General features: G+C 38.3%; 1 protein-coding gene across 2 annotated transcripts in view; it reads left to right on the top strand.

The window, feature by feature from the left end:
* Positions 1 to 19,601, top strand: part of LOC121320615 (synaptotagmin-like protein 5) — an 85,773-nt gene that overhangs the window by 53,809 nt on the left and 12,363 nt on the right. For both annotated transcript variants that reach the window (XM_041259097.1, XM_041259096.1), the window contains exons 2-10: positions 115 to 573; positions 3,611 to 3,832; positions 5,400 to 5,515; positions 8,660 to 8,786; positions 9,869 to 10,018; positions 13,058 to 13,181; positions 13,940 to 14,069; positions 15,620 to 15,726; positions 17,717 to 17,794. In XM_041259097.1, the coding sequence (XP_041115031.1) occupies positions 455 to 573; positions 3,611 to 3,832; positions 5,400 to 5,515; positions 8,660 to 8,786; positions 9,869 to 10,018; positions 13,058 to 13,181; positions 13,940 to 14,069; positions 15,620 to 15,726; positions 17,717 to 17,794 (1,173 nt within the window). In that variant the 5' untranslated portion in view covers positions 115 to 454. The remainder of the gene's footprint in view (positions 1 to 114; positions 574 to 3,610; positions 3,833 to 5,399; positions 5,516 to 8,659; positions 8,787 to 9,868; positions 10,019 to 13,057; positions 13,182 to 13,939; positions 14,070 to 15,619; positions 15,727 to 17,716; positions 17,795 to 19,601) is intronic.

Here is a 19,601-nt window from a genome sequence, read left to right as displayed (position 1 = left end):
TATATATATAATCATGTTTAGTGTTGCAGACTAATTTTAAGGATTGTTATTAGTTTTATATCTAGTATACTAGCTTCATTAATTATGTTTTCTTTTTCTTTTCATCAATAACAGTTGCCGATGGTTCAAGACTCACTCCACGTCTCAGCTTGTGAGCAGGCTTTAGAGCGCGATGCCCACTGTGAGCACAATGCCAGCAAGCAGAGCCAAAGACTGGATTAAAATACACTGACCAGGAGCAGATACCTATACCATGTGCACCCCACACTGATGACATCTCCAAAGACAAAGCAGCTAGACCATACATTTCAGGATTTCTAATACATCATGTAACAACATTGACTTCGAGGACTTCTTTTAGTATCTCTTGGTTGGATCCACCTGTGGTTCTCTGATTCCCTGAGATCTCTATGTACTGTGAGAGTTGTATTATCTGGATAAACAGTAAAGAAACATGACCAAAACCTCAGAGATCATCAACCTGTCTTTCCTCCTGGATAATGAGAAGGAGATGATTCTCGGAGTTCTGGAGAAAGATGAAAACCTAAGAAAACAGGAAGAAAAGAGAATCCGGTAAGGATGCTGTTATCCAAATCTGTGATGATGTAATTGTCTTCATGTAGTATGTTAGTAAAATATATTGGATAGTTATGGACAGTGTTGGGGAAGTTATTTTTAAAAAGTAATCTGTTACACTTACAAGTTACTTGAACAAAAATCTCCTAACTGAAACAGTGGAGAAAATGTATATTTCATAAAGTTCTGGTGGTACTGGTATGGTATTACAGTCAGCACTCACTTATCCGACCCTGTAAAATGTTGACTTCAGTGACGGTTAAAAGAGTGACGTCCATTCCAACCCTTGCCTATTTTTTAGGTGTCACAAAAAAGATACAATGTCAAAAATACATAACTGAAAGGACAGATGTGTTAAAATAAGTAGGCACAAAAGCAACTAAAGATCACAGATTTTTTTAAGAATACATTACATTATCTTAAACTGTTTAACGATTAACTGTTTTGCATTACAGTAGCTCTTGTACGCTTTGTTGTTGTTGAATTTTGGAGGAAGCGCTGTGTAATTGCACAAGTAAGAAAAAAATAAAATAAAATGCAGGCTGTGACGGATAATTAAATTGTGACATTGAACAGTTGGGCTTTGTATCAGAAAACTGGTGACAGAGTAGGAAAATTGTGTGTGATGGGTAAGTGCATTAATTTGTTACATATGTATGTGTGTGTGTGTGTGTGTGTGTGTGTGTGCCTATAATGGGAACTGATTTGTTTCTTAATGCAAGGATGGTAAAACGTGACTGACATGTGTCTGAGTGTCGTATATCCGAGTGCTGACTGTATTTAAGCAATAGGGCCCGTTGATGAAGACTCTACTGCGTGGTAGTTGACCGCGACTGAAGTTATGCGTAGCCGGGGGGCGCTAACGAAAGTTAAGACCATCTACCATGTAGAAAAGGATTTTTCTCATAATTTTCTTCAAAAAAAACCTACCTTGAACTTGTTATGATTCGTCGGGTACATTTTCACTGAGAGAAGTTTTTGGAAAATAGTCCTAAAATTGTATATAAAGCCAAGTTCACACACACACATATGCAATTAGAGAAAATAAATAAATAAATAAAATAAAATAAACAAAAAAAACTTTATTAAACAAATTACTTTTTTTACTTGCCAGAGCTGCTTATGAACAGTGCCAGGTATCTGAATGGAGGAATATTACTGAATTGTCCATACCGCGGTTTGTTGCGGTTGAAAAATGCTAAGCTCCAGCCGAGCTGACAGGCTGTGATTGGCTTATTCGGCAGTTGCGGGTACAGGATTGGTTGCTTTTGTCAGTGCAAATTATTGATTGGCTGGTTTTGGTGGATAATCAAATAAATGTGCACCAATTATGTCTTTGTTTAGTATTTGGTGTCCAATAGAACTAAGCTTGATTTAAGCTTAAATTCAGCAAGTCAAAATTGAATGGTCAGAACTTGACTAAATTGATTTAAAATTTGATTCGCAGGTGATGCGGTGACGTTCCAGCAGGTATCTACTGTGTATTAATGCCTGCTATAGCTGGAAGCTGATTGGCTGATGACACTGAATTGTTTTCTAATTTCCTCTAGTTTTGCAAAATACTTCCTGTGTTTTCTGGGGACAAACCTCAGTGTCTTCCAAATTATCCTGGACCTGTTCGGCACCCTGAGGAATACTGTTTTGAATTCACTGCATAGTGTAACACCATCCTTTCTCTTTCTGCTTGCATTATGAGCGGCAGTCACCAACGTATATTAAAATGTCATCTTAGACAAATTAACATGGTTGGAGTTATTTTTGTATTAATATTTTATAAAATGACATCCCATCTAAATAATGCTTTGTGTTACGGAAATTAAACTTTCTTTACTAATGTTTAAAAAAACCTTCACTTTAAAACCCACATAGCTTGTATAAGCTGTATGGTGTTATTTAATACAGTAATGTTTTAGGAACAGCGGCAAATTCAACTTCAAGTAGACCAGTGCATTCATGTAGAATCTCGATTACTGAGATAACAAGGTAGCCGCATCTTCATTACCTGCAAATAACCGGCAGATCCCCTGACATTAAATGCCCCTGATTGGGAGTTCTGATGGCGACAAAGGCATTGATATTGCAAATTTAGTTTCCCCAGTCCAAATGAAACACCTTGACCATGTGGGGAAGCATTTCACTAACCTCTGGAAAGATAAGTGTGCACTTAATTTAGAGTCCGTTGCATGACATGTTTAGTCAGTGTGCCTCACTGTGCGTAAGTACATTCAGTATTATTCCCTGTGCACTGTTTTGGTGCATACTAATGCTTGCTACTAATGCTACAGTTGTCTGCAGCTGTCCTATTCCTCTCTTTATCAAATTGCATGGCAAAGTGATCCCTGATTTCCCTCATACAGTTGCAGATGTCGTGACTAGTCTGACTTTCACTGTCATGTCCCTTTCAAACTGTTAGAAATCTCTGCTTCTACCGCGTCTAGAAGCTAACTGCTCATCATATCTCTTTCGTCTTAGAATTTTTAGATAGAGTCATCCAGTTGGTTTTGACCTAGTGAATATGGCAGCAATTTGTCACTGATTGTTTCCATATTGTTGGCCACTGTGTATTTATTTTTATTTTTTTTATGGCAAGAAGGCATAAATCGTGTGTATTTATATTTCGATAACATGGTGGTCTTTAAGGAACTACTCCAAGACGGTCTCTGTAGAATCACGAGTGGATGGGTATGAGGGAGCTTCTGCTGTGTAGCATAATTGTCTTTGATTCTGATATCATGAGAGATTTCACCAGGAAGACAATTTTGCCATTGAAGTATAAGGCCCTTTCTCTTCCTTCTGTTTAGGTGGCTATTATATTACTGTACAGGACCTTGTTGACCTTGTCCGGGGTCTGAATTGGGAGATCGAAATGGTGAAACACACAGATTGCAAGCAGGTTCACTGTATTCAATCAGAGGTTATAACACATAACCAATAACTTCAAGGTTGAAGATGGAAACGTAGCTTTACATTCTCAAAGTTTTTGACCTGTGTTTGTGTCTGACAGGGATGGTGTTTGTTTTCTTGTTTTTCACAGGAAGCTGAAGAACGAGTTGCTGGAGATCCGCAGGAAGGGCGGGACCAAGCAGCACAAGCACCAGCAGCAGAGCGAGCGGGTGTGCGTCCGCTGCCAGAAGAGCCTGGGCCTTATCTTCGACCGAGGGGAGGTGTGTGAGGAGTGCCAGCTCCGAGTGTGCAAGGAATGCCGCATAGTGTTGGAGAACAGCAAGTGGAAGTGCACCATCTGCACCAAAATCTTGTAAGTCTTATGGACAGACAAGGAGGTGGAAGTAAGGAGAGGAGACAAAGACATTTACAGCGCAAGTGTAACAGGCCGTTATGGATTCCGACCCCTGTCTGTAAAATGAGGTTAGAGCTCTATCTACACATGCTGACAAGCTGGGCTCTCTTGCATAGTGGTTAAGGTGTTCGGGGGTGGGGGGGTGGGGGGGGGGGGGGGGGTATTATAATTGGACACACTAAATAAAAAAAAAAAAAACATTGCTTGATCTTTTAATTGGTTATTTTTCAGTTTAATAGAAAACGGTGGAAAGAGAACATAAAGAACTGTGGCTGCATCAAAGAAAAAACAGTCGCCTGAACAACAGTTGTCCGTTGCATGTTTTCCTATGCGAAGGTCAAAATGGGTTAAATGTTTCTAACAAGAGGTGGAATAGCAATATTTAATATTGCTTATGGTGAATCTGTATAGATTGGGAAAGAGTAGGTGTGGGTGGCAGAGTTGAAAGGTCATGTCACATGGTTTGAAAGTAATGAAGTCTATTTAATGCCAGAATCTCTAGGCAAGGTCAAGGCCAGATAAATATAACAGGGCGGAGGCTCTTGGCCCCATTCAAACCACAAGCAAACATCTTAACCACTATGCAAAAGTGCCGGGCTCGTCTGCGTTCATGGTTTTAGAGCTTCTAAACTCACCAACAGGGGACAGAATCCGTAACGGCAGTGTGTCACACAACACTGCCCGTTACATAAGCAACATAGAATTGTAAAGGAAATGTAAGAAAAAGCAGTTAGTGACATTTGAAGCTACTTGCTTTTAAAGACAGCACACTGTGTACAGTGAGCAATGGCTAGTGTTTCATAATTACTATCTTGAAAGGTTTCATGCTGGATTTTCCACTCCCTTTCAACTGAGTTGAAAGTGCATCTTTGTTTAAATAACGTACCTGTAATTTTTCTTTTTATTATTAATAGCCTGACAACTTTTTACAGTTAAATAACTAAAGTCTGTTTCAAAGCTCTTGTCAAAATGTCTGCTCTAGTGCACTTATAGTGTAAGGAGTATTGCCCACATTGTAACAGTTAACACAGCAATAACGATCCATGATGTGGTACATAAAAGAAAAGACAGAGAATTTGTTGTTTTTGTTTTTTGTTTTTTTTATCGCTCTTCCTGCAGTGATTTTAGAGAACAGATCTCAAACTCCAGTGCACTAGAGTGGTCATTTTGAAAAGAGCTTTGAAACTAATTTTAAAGTTATAAGTGTAAAGAGTAGTCATGATATTAGCAGTAAAAGAAAAATGACAGGTACGTTATTTAAAAGCTTGTAGCAACACATGGGGACATATAACACATATATTTTCGGAACCCCGCTACTCAATAAAAACAGGACTGGTGTTATTTCCCTGGCTCTTTTACAGTGCTGTGTTCTGATCTGCACCATTAATTTGACCTTTGTATTGTAATTGCAGAGCAATACAGAGATCAATAAGTCAGCAATACTGCTTTAACCAGTTTGGTTTCTGCATGCTCCAAAAGAGTGCTATGCATTCTCCTTGGCGCCTGAATTCCCTTTGCTCTCCAGGCAGCTGAGGGTGGTGACTGGGGAGTGGTTCTTCGAGGAGAGATCGAAGCGGTTCATGCAGGGGAACAGCCAGGGCAGTGAAGTGGTGAAGCAGTCCATCGCTAGGGCCCCTCCAGGTGAGCAGAATTAATTTCTGGGTTTAGGGGTCAAGGAATGGGATTTGTGGAGTTTTGAGGATAAAAGGAGAAAATCATTTTCATGTGGAAGTTTTTTTTTTTTTTTGTGATAACGTCAATTTGAGAAAATAAACTGTCGGAATGTGTTGCAATTAGGGTATTATATTCAATTTAAATACCTGAATATTTAAACTGTACCGGTAGTATTAAAAACATTTAAATGTTTCAACTTAACATATTGGGAAGTTTTGTAAACAATTAAAAAAAGCCATCAGGAAACTTTTGTTGACGGCAGCAAGAGGAACACATTTGTTGCCTGCGTGTTGCCTTGCAGTTTGAGGTGGTCTCACAACAGACAAGCATTCGATCGACAAGCTGGCAACACACAGGCAACAAATGTGTTCATCTTGCTGCTGTCAACAGAAGTTGTCTGATGGCTTTTTTTAATTGCTTGATGAGGAAGAGGATGAGAGTAGAAAACAAGAAAGTTTTGGGTTCGAGCTGGGTTAGGAGATGTGAAAAGTTGGAGTGCTATAATAATGTGATGATGGAGCTTCAGAGAGAGGATGTCGTAAGTTTTCAGAGATGGTTGAGAATGGATCCAGCATCTTTCAATGAGCTGCAAAAGAGGGCTTTGCACCTTATTGAAAAGCAGTATACAGGAATGAGACAAGGTATCCCAGCTGGGGAGCACCTGGCTCTAACATTGAGATATGGAATTTTCATTTAGAATTCCACATAACACAACGTTAGCAATCGTCCCAGATATCTATTAGCTTCACTTCTAAATCATACGTCCACATCGTCATTTTAATATTATGTGACACACCTATCAAATATGATTGACTGGTATTGAAAATGTTGCTCTTGTGTCTCCTGAAAAATAGAACATCATCCTAAAGTGGGAGACACGTCACCTGTAACAGCTGGCGTCCTTTTGTTGCCGTTGACAAAAGTTGCCCGTGTGACCAGGCTTTTAGAGTTCTGTTACTTTGTTATGACATACCTGTACTTCTGCATGCATGTGGATGAGACTGCATGGGCACAGCATTTACAGTATGTGTACATAAAAACAAACTTTCAATAAATACTGACTAAATATCATTATAAACACTACAGCTGTCTTCTATGGTTGACATACATTAAACATTTAGGAATCATTTTAAACGTTTGACAAATGTTTAAACACTGAGTCTTCTCCATCCCTAGTTGCAATGAATTAGTCTTTAGCTGCACTTTCATCATTTTTAATAAAAGGAGCTGAGGAGGAGGCAGAACTGAGAGTAAATCAGTCCCACTGGACTTCATGCTCTGCAGCACATAATACCGTTTCTTCACAACTGTATAAATAAACTGTAGGAGCAGAATCTTTTTTCTCTTGGGAGGTCCTTTTGGGAGCCTGTGTTTCTGAACCAGTGATTTCATGTTGTGGATCAAAGTACAACTGTGTTTCTTAGATCTTCAATACTATTTAGATCATATTAGTGAAATCCGGAGAACCAGGCTGACATGTTTGACAGAACACTGGCGAAAACAAGAAAGGATTGATGTATGGAAAATGCATACAAACCCCAATCCAGTTATTACCACGCAGGGACAGAAGATCTGACAGACAGATAGAAGGGTGATTGTAGGAACCGTTGACAGGTATTTCTGTATCCAAGATTGCACAAATCACATTATCGTTCTCAGAAGTAACGACTCTGTAGGTCACTCAGAAGAAGAGACTTTGCTGCAGATTTTCTCCCCTAACTTCACTTAAGGAATTAAAGGTGATAATCATTTATACAATTTCTAGAAAAACATCAAAAATTAAGGGGATTGGGTGATCTCCTCTGCAGGTTTCATGAGTGACATCTTTAAACTCTCAGGAGGTTCAGCAGGGAAGGAGAGAGATCACAACAGAGCAAAAAAAAAAAAAAAAAAAACAGCATAATACACCTTGAATTAAGAATGAGGTTGAACAAAGAATGAGGCTAAAGAAAAGTCGCAGACAAGAGTGGAATTTAAATATCTATTTTTCTAAGACCATGCTTATCAACAGGAAACCATTTTTAAGCCAATAAGTATTTTTTCTTTATTTAGACATTACCATCAAGCAACAAATGGCTTTAGTGCTGTTCTATTTTGAAAAGTCAGTTCAGGACAGACTGAGGTCAATGGTCAGGACAAGATAATCCTGTTTGGTTGGAAAAAAATCTCTTTTACCAAGAATTTTCAACTGTGATTTTCAATTGAGCAACTACTATTAGTTAGAAATGCTGTTGCTAAATTACTCTTCACAAAATCACAATACATTTCCAAATTTGTAATAAATTATGCCTCTAGTACAATGAAGAAGACACTACTAGAAACGTTTGTTTACTTAGAATTCTGATCAGTTATAGTTTGTGCCTATTTACTCTCCTACCTAACCCTAACCAAGACTTTAAAATGTTTTATTGTTCTTCAGAATTGTGCACAATTCCCAATAAATAAACAACACACTATGTACATAAAACCACAGATAAAGGCAATTAAAAAAATATCAGTGGTCATTTCAGACCAAGATGCCAATCTCCTTGGAATGGCATCATGATCATTCTAAGCCTCAATATTTTCTGCCTAGATTATATTGCTCTTGATATTGTATTTCTTCTGTATACTGCATTGCAGATTGTGTTTGAACCCCTAGAATATTGCCATGGCGTCTCTATAATTATCAAGCAGTGCTTTGCTGAGGTTTTCCCCTCTGTAATAGAAAAATGCAAGCCTCCAGATCTCAACTGAACATGGCAGGCGCTGAGGGCGTTTCACTGCAGTTACAATTCATCAGAATTCAAATGTGTAGATTTGTAACCTGCATGGCCCTGCTTGTGAAACTTTTATCTCGCACCTGATTAAAAGATTGTTTTGATGAATAACAAGTGAACAAGTTTATGTTTTATAAAGATCTTCTGGGCTGTTCTTAAAGAGCGGTTTTATTCACCTGTTTTCAACACAATCTACAAACAGATGCTTTAAATGAAGTGTATGATAAAGGGCTCTGTTCACAAAGATTGAACTCATGTGTGAAATCTGCTGTCTGACCACTGTGCATTATGGTTTGGTTGCGCAAGTTATTTCCTCTGTGGGTGCAGGTGTATTCTTCTCCTGTGGTTTCAGGCAAAAGCAAAGCTGAAAAGGTGAATCTAAAAGCACAGCCGGATCAGAATGGTCAAGAGAGACCTGTTACCCCCTCTTCCACCAGAAGTGCCCTAAGAAATGTGATAGATGCTTCGAGGCACAGAGGGTAAGGTTTTGTTTTTTGTTTTGTTTTTGTTTTATATTCCAGCAGTTACTTTCAACACGCTAAGGATGCTATACATATACAACCTGTGTATGAAGTTATCAACATAGAGGTTTGACTTAGTACATTGTGAATGATGTTATTCTTACAAAACGGATAAGGTAAAGCAATTGTTCTGATTGGCTGAAAAGGATTCCAGCCTGTAGAACTGTTTTGGTACAACCGGTTCTGGATCTCAATAGCCTCAAACCACAAATACAGTGGTTTTTACAGTATATAGGAACTGATCTGTATATACGGGTGGTCCCGCTGTACAGAGAGCCTTTAATACAAGTTTGACTACTCTGTGTATTTGTTTTTTTTATGCCATTTTATGAACACTGTAGCAGACTTGAAAGCGTGTGATTATGTCAATACTTCTCAGTACAACTGTTCACTATTGCTTGCATTAATAGCAGTTATTATAGCAGCTATAGTTTTTTGCTAAATATGAATGCAAGAGTTAGATGCCGTACATATCTTTCTGACACATGGATAAACTCATTACTTCTTGTTTACAGTTTCACCTTATACTCTCCTAGTCAATGTACAGTAGGTGTAGAATTCAATCCAGTATAAACTGTGCAGGATGAAAAACAGGAAAACTGTAATTTAAAAATCCCCAAACCACCTTGAATTGGACTAATTGCACAAAGCTGAACCTCAGCATAATAGTCAATTTGATTTTGACAGCTACTTCTTTATCACATTAAGGTGAATCCCACTCGTTACTTTAAAGATGTGCATGAATCATGCAAAAAAAGTTAAAAAAAAATACATTATGCGCACTCAGCCCCTAAACTCAAAAGCAGGGTTTTGGCAGCCTTCATTCAGTATCTCTCTGAATATTACAAAATAGGCCTGTTAGTGTGCTCGTTTTCAGCAGAAGCCTGGGTCTCCTACCAGTCCAGGGAGTGACAGTACCATCGTGAAGAGAGTTCTGGTGGTTGAAGTCCAGTAAATAGATAGATACAGTAGTCTCAAGGACATCCAGTGAAAATGTACCTTTTAATTTGCCCTATTTTTGTCTCTTTTCTCCGGTATAGGTTCCGAGCGGAGAAGAAAGACAGTAGGGTGACACTTGAGAATGAGAATAATTTGGACCCGAAGCCAGAAGACTCAAGAAGCATTGGCTCAGCTTCGGATCTGGACGTACACAATGTGCACAGTACACATTCAGCAAGTCGCTCTGCAGGGTAAGCTGTGAGGAAACACTTTGCTGTGGAGCTGCTCAATGGAAAAGGGCCATTGGCTTGGCAATGGACACCAAATTGGGGAGAAAATGATAGGGAACTGCAAATTAAAAATATAAAGTGTGATAAATAGAGGGTTTTCTTTTGGTATGGTAAGAAATAGTCTAGTTTTCAAAGCTACAGTAAGTGGAATTAAGCTGTAGTAAGGATACCTTTGTGTAAATGTACAATTTACTTGTAAGTAAAGACTTACTCAACATACTGTGCAGTGCTTTGTAGTATTGTATTGTGTATGTTTAAGCCTGTTCCTTATAACAAGTCAATGATTTAAAATAATGACAATAAACAGTCATACACACAGTATGTCAACAGCTCTTACCAGTAACCTTGATTTGTTTTAAATAGACAGACAGATATGCAAAGTTTCAAATCTGTGATACATTTTTAAAAGCAAAGGTGCAGAAGGTAAATATTCACAATGGAGGAATGCTCTCAGTAATGGTTCACTGCTCTGAAAATAAAAATGCTCTCCTTTTATGTACAATTTACTTACTGGAGCTGAGAATTAGGTCTAACAGTCACATTGAATCAGGGAAATGACTTTCATTATGGAGGGCTGTCATGTGGATCAGGCACGCATGGCAATGACCACTTGTAATTTCCAACAGAACACAATGTAATCTCTTGAACATGATTAGAAAGTGAATTAGCTGGCAATGTGAACCCTGCAGAGTCATAGGCAAGACCCTCTTGACCTCCGAATAATGAGGGACACGGTACCAGGGAAGATCTCAGGCATTTCAACTAATCCTAGAGATACAGTATTAGCCACATGTATCCTGTAAGTTCTATATGTTTTTCGTTATTATTTGCAAGGTAATCTCTGAACATTATGGCCTATATTCAAGAAGCATTTACTACCACGCTAAGTTAACACAAAAACAAATTCAAACAATAACTGCACCTTGGTTGTTTCTTACTAGTTTCTTCCATTTTGTGCATCAGAAAAAGTGGTTCAAACTTTGTGGTAAAGTGTTTTGTGAATGAAATGGCCTATTCAAAATCTCTTTTAAAATTATTAAGCCAAAGAAGATGGGATTTTTTTGGTTGAAAACATGTTTTTTCTTCCTAGTTTTTTTCACCAGGTGTAAAAAGCATTGAAAATGGTCCCTAAATATGGAGAGAACAGTACCAGCACAGAGGCCTTATCAAACACCTTTTTATTAGTATTTAAAATAGAACGATCTGTGTTATATTTAAATGCTCACTGTAAATATGAGAAGGCTGATAGTTCTTATTGAATATTAATATTTATGATTCCTTTGCAACTGTATCCATAATTTAGGTGGAATGTGCCCGATTTGCACGCAGTATATACAGAACAGCAATATACGGTAGAAATACAGAGCAATGCATCTTTGAAGTCCAATTTGGATGAATATTAGATGTAAAGAACACCTTGCAGCCTGGCCTACAGGTTACTGCGACGACATTCTACTGTCTTTTACATTCACACAAAAGGGGAAAGAATTCACCTTGGATAAGAAAAAAGCTAACAAGCGACTAGTATCCAGCATTACCTATATTGATTACATGAGCAATGTTTACTGACTGTAGCACTGACTAGTTAGTTTACTGACTCATAGCAATGGCATTTTTAGGGTCAGAACCTATACTGATACTCCTAGAGTTACTATGTCGATAAGTGAAAGTGTGTGAGGAGTCTCCAGTGTCTGTGCTTGTGGATTGCGGTGGTGGTGGGGAATAGTTAAGTTATATAAGGCAGTCATTACAGTTAGAATTACCCTGACTTTTGGTGTGTGATGGTTAGTTAGAAAGGCACAAATGTCCCCTCAGGGTTTTTTAATAGTATGATTTGAGAGGATTTGTGTTAGGCAGGTTTGTCACGGTGCTTGGAGATGTACAATACTGAGCTGTGTGATAAATAAAAGCTACAGGCTCTTGCATTGTCACCCAGGTGGAATGAGGCACTGTTCTATCTTTACCCTCGCTGAGAGATAGACAGATCATGAAGGCGTTTTTGTTAGTCTTGTGATGACAGATACAGACACATCTGCTAGAATCTGAGCCGAGACCCCCAACACTCCCTAGCTTTCTCCCCATCACCCCTGAGAATGACATTTTCCCTTTCTGCTGACTTTGGATTGAACCATGACTTGACATGAATTTGAGAACAAAACAGTGTCTTGGGAGAGAAGGCACTTTTAAAAACTCCAGCTCTTTTTAATTCAATTTGCTTTTAATGGCTCAGTTCACAATAATCCCTTCTGATAGTAACTGTTATTTTAAATCCAGTTGATTGCTCTTGACCTGTTTTCACAGTTAAGCTTGGTGTGGGTTTGAAATATCACCGTTGTTTTAACCAATGTATTTCTCTTGGTGTTTAGACTCACTTGGTTTAATCCTGATGGCTTAGAAGTCTAAAGAGCCCTGTGGTCTCCAGACAGCACACATCAGAATCATGTATAAACTCTGAAGTATACTGTATTAGCTAAACCAGAGTGTAACCATTGACCCATCCTTAAGATCTGTTGTACTTTTTATTTCAGTTTCTCAGACACAGAGTTTACAGTATGATACAGATCACCTGATTTACCACATACTGTATTCGAGCCCTATAAGAATCTGTTCTGCAGATAGGCACTGTGTAAATTAGTATGTGCTGATCACCAATCTATTCTTGAAATGCCATGTAATGTATTAAATCTAGCACTATGTCAATTAAATAGACTGCATAATCAACTGTACATTTCAAATTGACAGTTGACAGTATTGATTGTTGATTGTATTCCATGTACAAGATGACCAATATCTTTGGAAATCTGCTGTTTTGAGTGATTTACACTAAATTATAGAGATTAGTATCTTTGTCAATGTTAGTGAATCATTTGTTTTAAACTTTGTTTTTGCTACTGGAGTGTCATTATTTACTGAACATCATTCGTCATGCATCCTGCAACACAAGGTAGCAAAAATGCGCTATGCCTGTTTATTGAGTGCATTTCTTTATCCGATCAATAGAGGGGGCACTGTTGCATTGGAATCCTCAGGGATGCAGACGACGCCCAATAATCTCCGATCTGCTACTCCTGAGAAATCACCGACTCTCAGCAAACGCAGCGCAGCCTCTGGCCACAGCAGAAGGGTATGTCCTGTGAACAGTGTGGCTCCTGCACACAGGGACCCTTTCAATGAACTTGTAGCTGGGAAACAACGTGTCCTAGGAACAGTATGAAATTATGCAATCAATAAAGTGGATGTGGAGAAATATTTGTATGATAACTTATCGATGATGTCTTAATCAAATAAAAATAATGTTTCCTAAGTAAAAGGCAATTGAATTGGGTTCACAGCCAGAATAGTCAGCATCGTGTCTTGGAGAGAATGAATATACAGTGTTCCCCCTTTATAACTTTAGGAGCCATAGTTACAAGACCGTGCTATTTGTGTTCCTCCTTGTAGCCTGTATAAAAGTGCTACTGTAGACCCTGTTGTGGAAGTGACCATTACCCTTAGTGAAATAAGCTATAAGCTATATGAGAATCACAAAGCAAATTGTACCCAGTTTGAAACTCTTAACCCAACAGAATCCTGTGAGGCTCTGGTTTCCTTTGGCTTACATACCAGGGATCTCAAGAGGAAGTTTTCCATTCGAAATTCTAGAATACATTCTGTTTTACCTCTCATGTAATAATCATGTAAATACAGTATTGCTTGTCATACAATCATTGTAGGCATTTTAGAAATAAACATTACAGCAAGGTAAGGCAGGTAAGTACATTTAAAATTAGACAATAAATAAATGCATTTAATGTAATTGGCTGTCAAAGACGATTAGAGAATAAGGGCCTATGAGTACTTCTAATGATTGTCACATCATTATCATTTTCCTCTTTCTTCCAGGCTGATGGCATAGAGAGTGTGGCCATTTTCCATTGCAGTGAAAGCTTCACAGACAACAAGTCCAATAGAAACCACAGGAAATCATGCGCATTGCCTTCAATAGCTATTTCCAGAGCCTCTATGTCCTCAGGTACAGTATATGGCTCATTATTTCTACCACCCGGTCTGAGTACTCTTCAATATGACTGCCAGGATTACTACAGTGGAACGTGGCATATCCGACCATCACATAACCGCCCTGATCAATTAACTGCCTCGCTAAATAAATAAACACTAAAAATAGGCTATGAGAGTAATGGCATTGGCAGCAAATGCAGCTTCCACCATGGATACAGAAAGAAAACGTTATAGAAATCAGTCTTTTGGTGCTTTCCCCTTTAAGTGAGATGGGCTGTGAGCATGTCAGTCAGCTGTGTGTAGCAGTGATGTTTCAATACACCAGTCGAGAAGGCTTTTTTTTGTGCAATGTGTTATATGATGGAGCACACACATGCAGATATTGGCAGCATTTTGTTGTAGCTTTTAAATGCATTTGAATTAAACAAAGCAAGCTTCATAAACGCAATGCTTACCGGCCGTTCGTTTAAAATAGCCGAAGCAATATTCAAACCGAGCTGCTTATCAGCTGTAGGCAATATCAAGAAAGAACGCAAAGTAACGTGACAGAGATATTAAGAAAGCAGAACCAGGGAGGCAAGGACTTCTAGAGTTAATAAAGAAGCCATCAGTTGCAGGTTACTGTACATTTACCATTTGTTTTGTCTTTCTTTTTAAAAACAAGCTTTGAGTGGAGATGGCTTATAGCAAATCGCATAGCAACACTGTGTATTTGTAGCCTAATTAATCTCGTTTACGTTTGCTTACTTTAAAAGCAAAAAATGTCTCCATGTTTAAAGGAGCTTGGTGTTGTTTTTGTCCACTAACCTATTTTTGGATTTGTAAATGCTTTTTCTATAGATGTTTGCAAATCCGACTTTTTCACATATCTACCTATATACCAGTCCACAGGGGGTCGGATATGCGACATTGTACTGTACTGTCTAATCTGCTCATTCCATCTGGCTCAGAGTGTCTGTGTTAATAATGTGGGAAATCTTGGTTCTCTGCAAATATTAGCTTGCAGGTGCCTGTTGATTTAATACTTTGATGAAAGACTTAAAATAAGAGAAGTGAACTGCCATTCACTAATGCCTTCAATGAAGTTTTTTTTTTTTTTAAATACACTGCGCAGTTATTTTTTTTTTTTCTGGAGAAATTCAAAATAACCCGAACTTATGTGCAATACATAAAAACATTAGTAGACTAATGGTAGGAAGTTTGGAAAATTGACCCACAACCTGAAAGTAAGAGGGACACATTGTCACACATAGCTTGCCTGCTTTAATGCTGCCAGCTGTGAACATCTTTACCCTGCAAAACCCGAATTAGTTCATTCATATTTAAAAAGAAAACTTATTTTATTGGGATTTCTTAGTGGTCTCCTTAATTGACAATCCACTTGGAATGTGTCACAATGGTGACCTGGACTGTGCGTTTAGGAACAGTGGTGTGATATATATTATATATATATATAATATATATATATATGGGATATATATATATATATATATATATATATATATAGTATTGTAATCCCAGCATATATTACCATGCCTTGTTCATTTTTTATCATTGTCACAGATCGCAGCAGGTCTGAGTTGGATATTAGCGGATCTTATGGAGAGATGAATGAGGACTCCATAAGCATGAGGAGTAAGTCAGTGCCAGACGATCTCAACGATAGCTTGGTAAGGGGTGACACTGCTTCTTTATGCCTGTGTGTTGTGAATTACATTTGAAATGGCTCTATACAGTTTTCGTGTGCAGCTTGAATAACTAGAGTTCTGGTTTACTGTTTAGATAATTGAATTTAATTGCAGTGTTCTTCATACTGTAATTACTAAGGGTAAAATCAATACAGTAAATATATTAAGACAATATCTTTCTCAAACCATTCCTCACTATACCTGCAAATAAAATTCTGTTTAAATCGTCCAAAGAAAGCTTTTTATTTAATGTGTTGTTAAATGCTCTTCAGTTGCCATGCTTCTTGAAATCATTCCATTATTTGTGACTTATTTGTGACGCACAGACAATTTACAAATAAAAATATTTTCCTCACAGAGTTTTTTTATGGTTGATGTGTGAGTAGTTGCTAGCATTCAATATGCTTTTTAAAAAAATGCATTTAGTAGTCGTCAATTGATTTTTACCCCATTTTTCTCCCAATTTGAAAATAAATAAAATCCAATTATTTTAGGCTCAGCTCACTGCTACCACCCCTGCGCTGACACAGGAGCAGCGAAGACGAACACACGCTGTCCTCTGAAGTGTGTGGATTCAGCCAACCGTTTCTTTTCACTCTGCAGGTCCACCATGCAGCCTCCTCAGAGCTACAGTGTCGGAGGACAACACAGCTCTGGGCAGCTTACAGGCAATCCCACAGGTGCCCGGCCAGACTGCAGGGGTCACTGGTGAGCTGTGAGCTGAGGACACCCTGCACAACCTAAGCACTCCCCACCTGGGTGACACTCAGCCAATTGTGTGCAGCCCCTTGGGAGCTCTTGTCCACGGTCAGCAGTGGAATAGCCTGGACTCAAACTGTCAACCTCTAGGCATCCTGCACTCCACGCAGAGCACTTTTATCGGATGCACCACTGGAAGCCCCCGAATTCAATGATAAGGCTACCCAATAGGAAATGTTGCACCTGAAGCTGAATAACCAATCCTTTAGAATATATTTATCTCAAACTAAAAAACATCATAATCAGGTTTTTAAATAATTATTGATTCACTCGGTTTTATAATGAATAACACTAGGACTCAATTACATATTGAAAGTATATTGAAAGAACCTAGGAGTAGTTTATTTTATTGTCAACAGGACATACCTCAAAACATTGATATGAATGTCATATTAGCTCTCATCGATCTAAACACCTCTATATACAGTATTTCCAAATACAAAAAAAAAAATAATATTTCACTTTCTTCCCCTTCCCATTGTTATAGGAAAATGCATCTCAGGTTGGCTTTCAATTAGTGCTTGACCTTTTTGCATGCACCTGGTTTACCTCCCTCGAGCAAACTGGTGTGCTACTGGAAAAGGTTTTCCAAATCATGTGCAACCTGCATGTCAGTATTCACCAGTCAGCATCCCTGGGACCATTAAAGGTTGTTTGCATAGGTAGCGGTTCCATTATCTGTATAGGTCATGCTTTGTAGCTGCTACAAACTAAACTTTCTATCATATGTAACCCCTGTATGCAAAATCCCTCTTGAATGTTTACTTTTTAGATTTCTTGTTTCATTCATTTTACAATGACTTGGTGTTCATCGTTTCCTATTATTGCACATTCAGCTGTGTTACTGTTTTTATTAGCACCAGTGGAAAGAATACATTATACGACTCCAGTAAACATTAGCCCACATTACAAAATCAGCACAAAGATAGAGAATGACTCCTAGGAGGTGGCGCTCAATTGGCTGAGCGTTGCCAGGGTGGGGGATGGGGGGGAGAGTTTAGGTCGGCAATGGTGTCCTTGGCTCACCGTGCACCAGCGACTCCTGTAGTCAGGCTGGGCGGCTGCAGGCTTGCCTGTTAGCTGCCCGGGAGCTGCATTGTCCTCCCACGCTGTAGCTCCTGCGTGGCTGCATGGTGAATCTGCAGTGTGTAAAGAAGCGGGCGGCTGACAGCACACGTTAACACACTGTACCTCTCATATTTTCTGTTTTTAGGAGGAAGATGACCTAGATAGGATGATGGCATTAAACCCACCTTCCAGCAGAGACAGGTTGATAGGAGGACTGTCCACGGTAAGACTTTTAGTTCAAACGAAGAACAAATGGAGTGTTTGTATTTCTTTACAGTACCAGTGCATCTCAAAAGGCAGGTCGTGAATTTGGGGTTTCAAAGTGTCTATGAAATAAGAAAAAACTTATTTTTAAAAAGTCAAATTGATCACAGATTGATTTTCGCGCTGCTGTCTTTGTGCCCTTTTTGCTCGTGTTACAGTGATGTAAGCACTAATGTCATTGGCTGTAGGTGGGCACACTCAATGGATGCAGCCTAACGTGCGCACCTGGAAACTCATTGTTTTGGGGTTGGATACACACGTGGTAGTCACTCAATCAGGGGACTGAACAGAACTTCTGAAATTGGAAAGCACAGTCTTACAGCAGAGTTTCTTGTTGGACGTAAGATTAAATAGGAGTAATAAAGCGAGCTTACTCTTAACACAGCCAGCTTATTGGCTTTGTGGTGGACAGATTGTTTCCAAAATAAAAAAAAAAACTCACATGTAGAAATCTATTGCCATAAATGGAAACATAGTGCTGTAGGTAATCCACTCCTTTAAACACACAATCTGAAATTATGAGGTACAACTGTAAAGAAAGAACAATTAAGGCTGTAAGTCTGTACGTCATGCCTAATATTAGAAATATTCCATTATCACTATACAGTAAGAGACTCTGGTTAATCTCCTAACTTTGCCAAGCTTTTATAACCATAACCAACCGACAGCAATAAAAAGCCACCAATCTGAAAAACAGTGCGCACTATGTTCTGAATTGATTACAGTAGATTTTAAACTTTGGAAACAGTTCATTCTTAAATGAGAAGTGAGTATACAGAGCCAACATATGTTTCTGATAATTCTTTGTGATCAATGTTGTTATGTTCTAATGCAGGGAACAAAGAAGTGTAAATATAGACAAAGATTGATATACTGTAAAAGGGATCATTAGAAATATATATGAGCTGCTTAATCAATACTACTTTCAAATAAGTGTCTTCTTCATGATGTTAAATAACTGGAACTGTCCGCACAATGTCCCTATGCATACCTGATGCTGTAAGTGTACAGTACGCCATAAGCTCGGCTTTTAGTCATGCGAATTCACAGAACTAATTGTAACCCTAATTCCCCCAGTGGAGGCCCTTTTAATACCTTCATCATTAGTTCTCATAAAATGTAGACGCAAATCTTCCACAGAAAATGTATTTAATGTGTTTTTTGTGTTTTTTTCCAAGAATATGTAACTGTCTTCCTTTTACAAGTCCTGTTTTTTAAACCACTTTAATTTAAAGCTGAACATATATTACAGTGCCACCGTTTGTTTTTATGCTGAGTAAACTCAGTAACATGAATAGTAGAATACCCAGTCAGAGGAGTAACCTCCCCACCAGACAGGCAGCCATATTGTTGTCATTTCTAACTTTTAGCTAAACGAACAACATTGAATACAACCACCCAATAAAGTTGCCTTTTACTTGTTTGGAGAAGAAGATTAATGGGAACTGGAAACACAAATGTATCCAAAATGACCAAATCAAGAATAGTTTTATTACGATAACAGATTTAACAACATACTCCTGGAAGTATTTCTTATTTTGAAGGGATGCAATTTGTATTAGAAAATCCTACTGGATTTTATGGTTTGATACAAGAATACAAGAATCACGAATCACGTTTTATTTTCTTAAATTCATCAGTCTTTGCTTCTAGTATTTGGTGGTACAACCAAAAAAAAATTTAAAAAAATGAGACATTTAAATACAAAACTTCCCTGAAACCTGAAACAGAATGTAAAATTAAGAACTATCTACTGCACTGTGAGC

Source organism: Polyodon spathula, chromosome 9, assembly GCF_017654505.1.
Source record: "Polyodon spathula isolate WHYD16114869_AA chromosome 9, ASM1765450v1, whole genome shotgun sequence".
Lineage (NCBI taxonomy): Eukaryota > Metazoa > Chordata > Actinopteri > Acipenseriformes > Polyodontidae > Polyodon > Polyodon spathula.
Note: the sequence above shows the minus strand (reverse complement) of the source record. Positions and strands in the feature narration are given on the sequence as shown.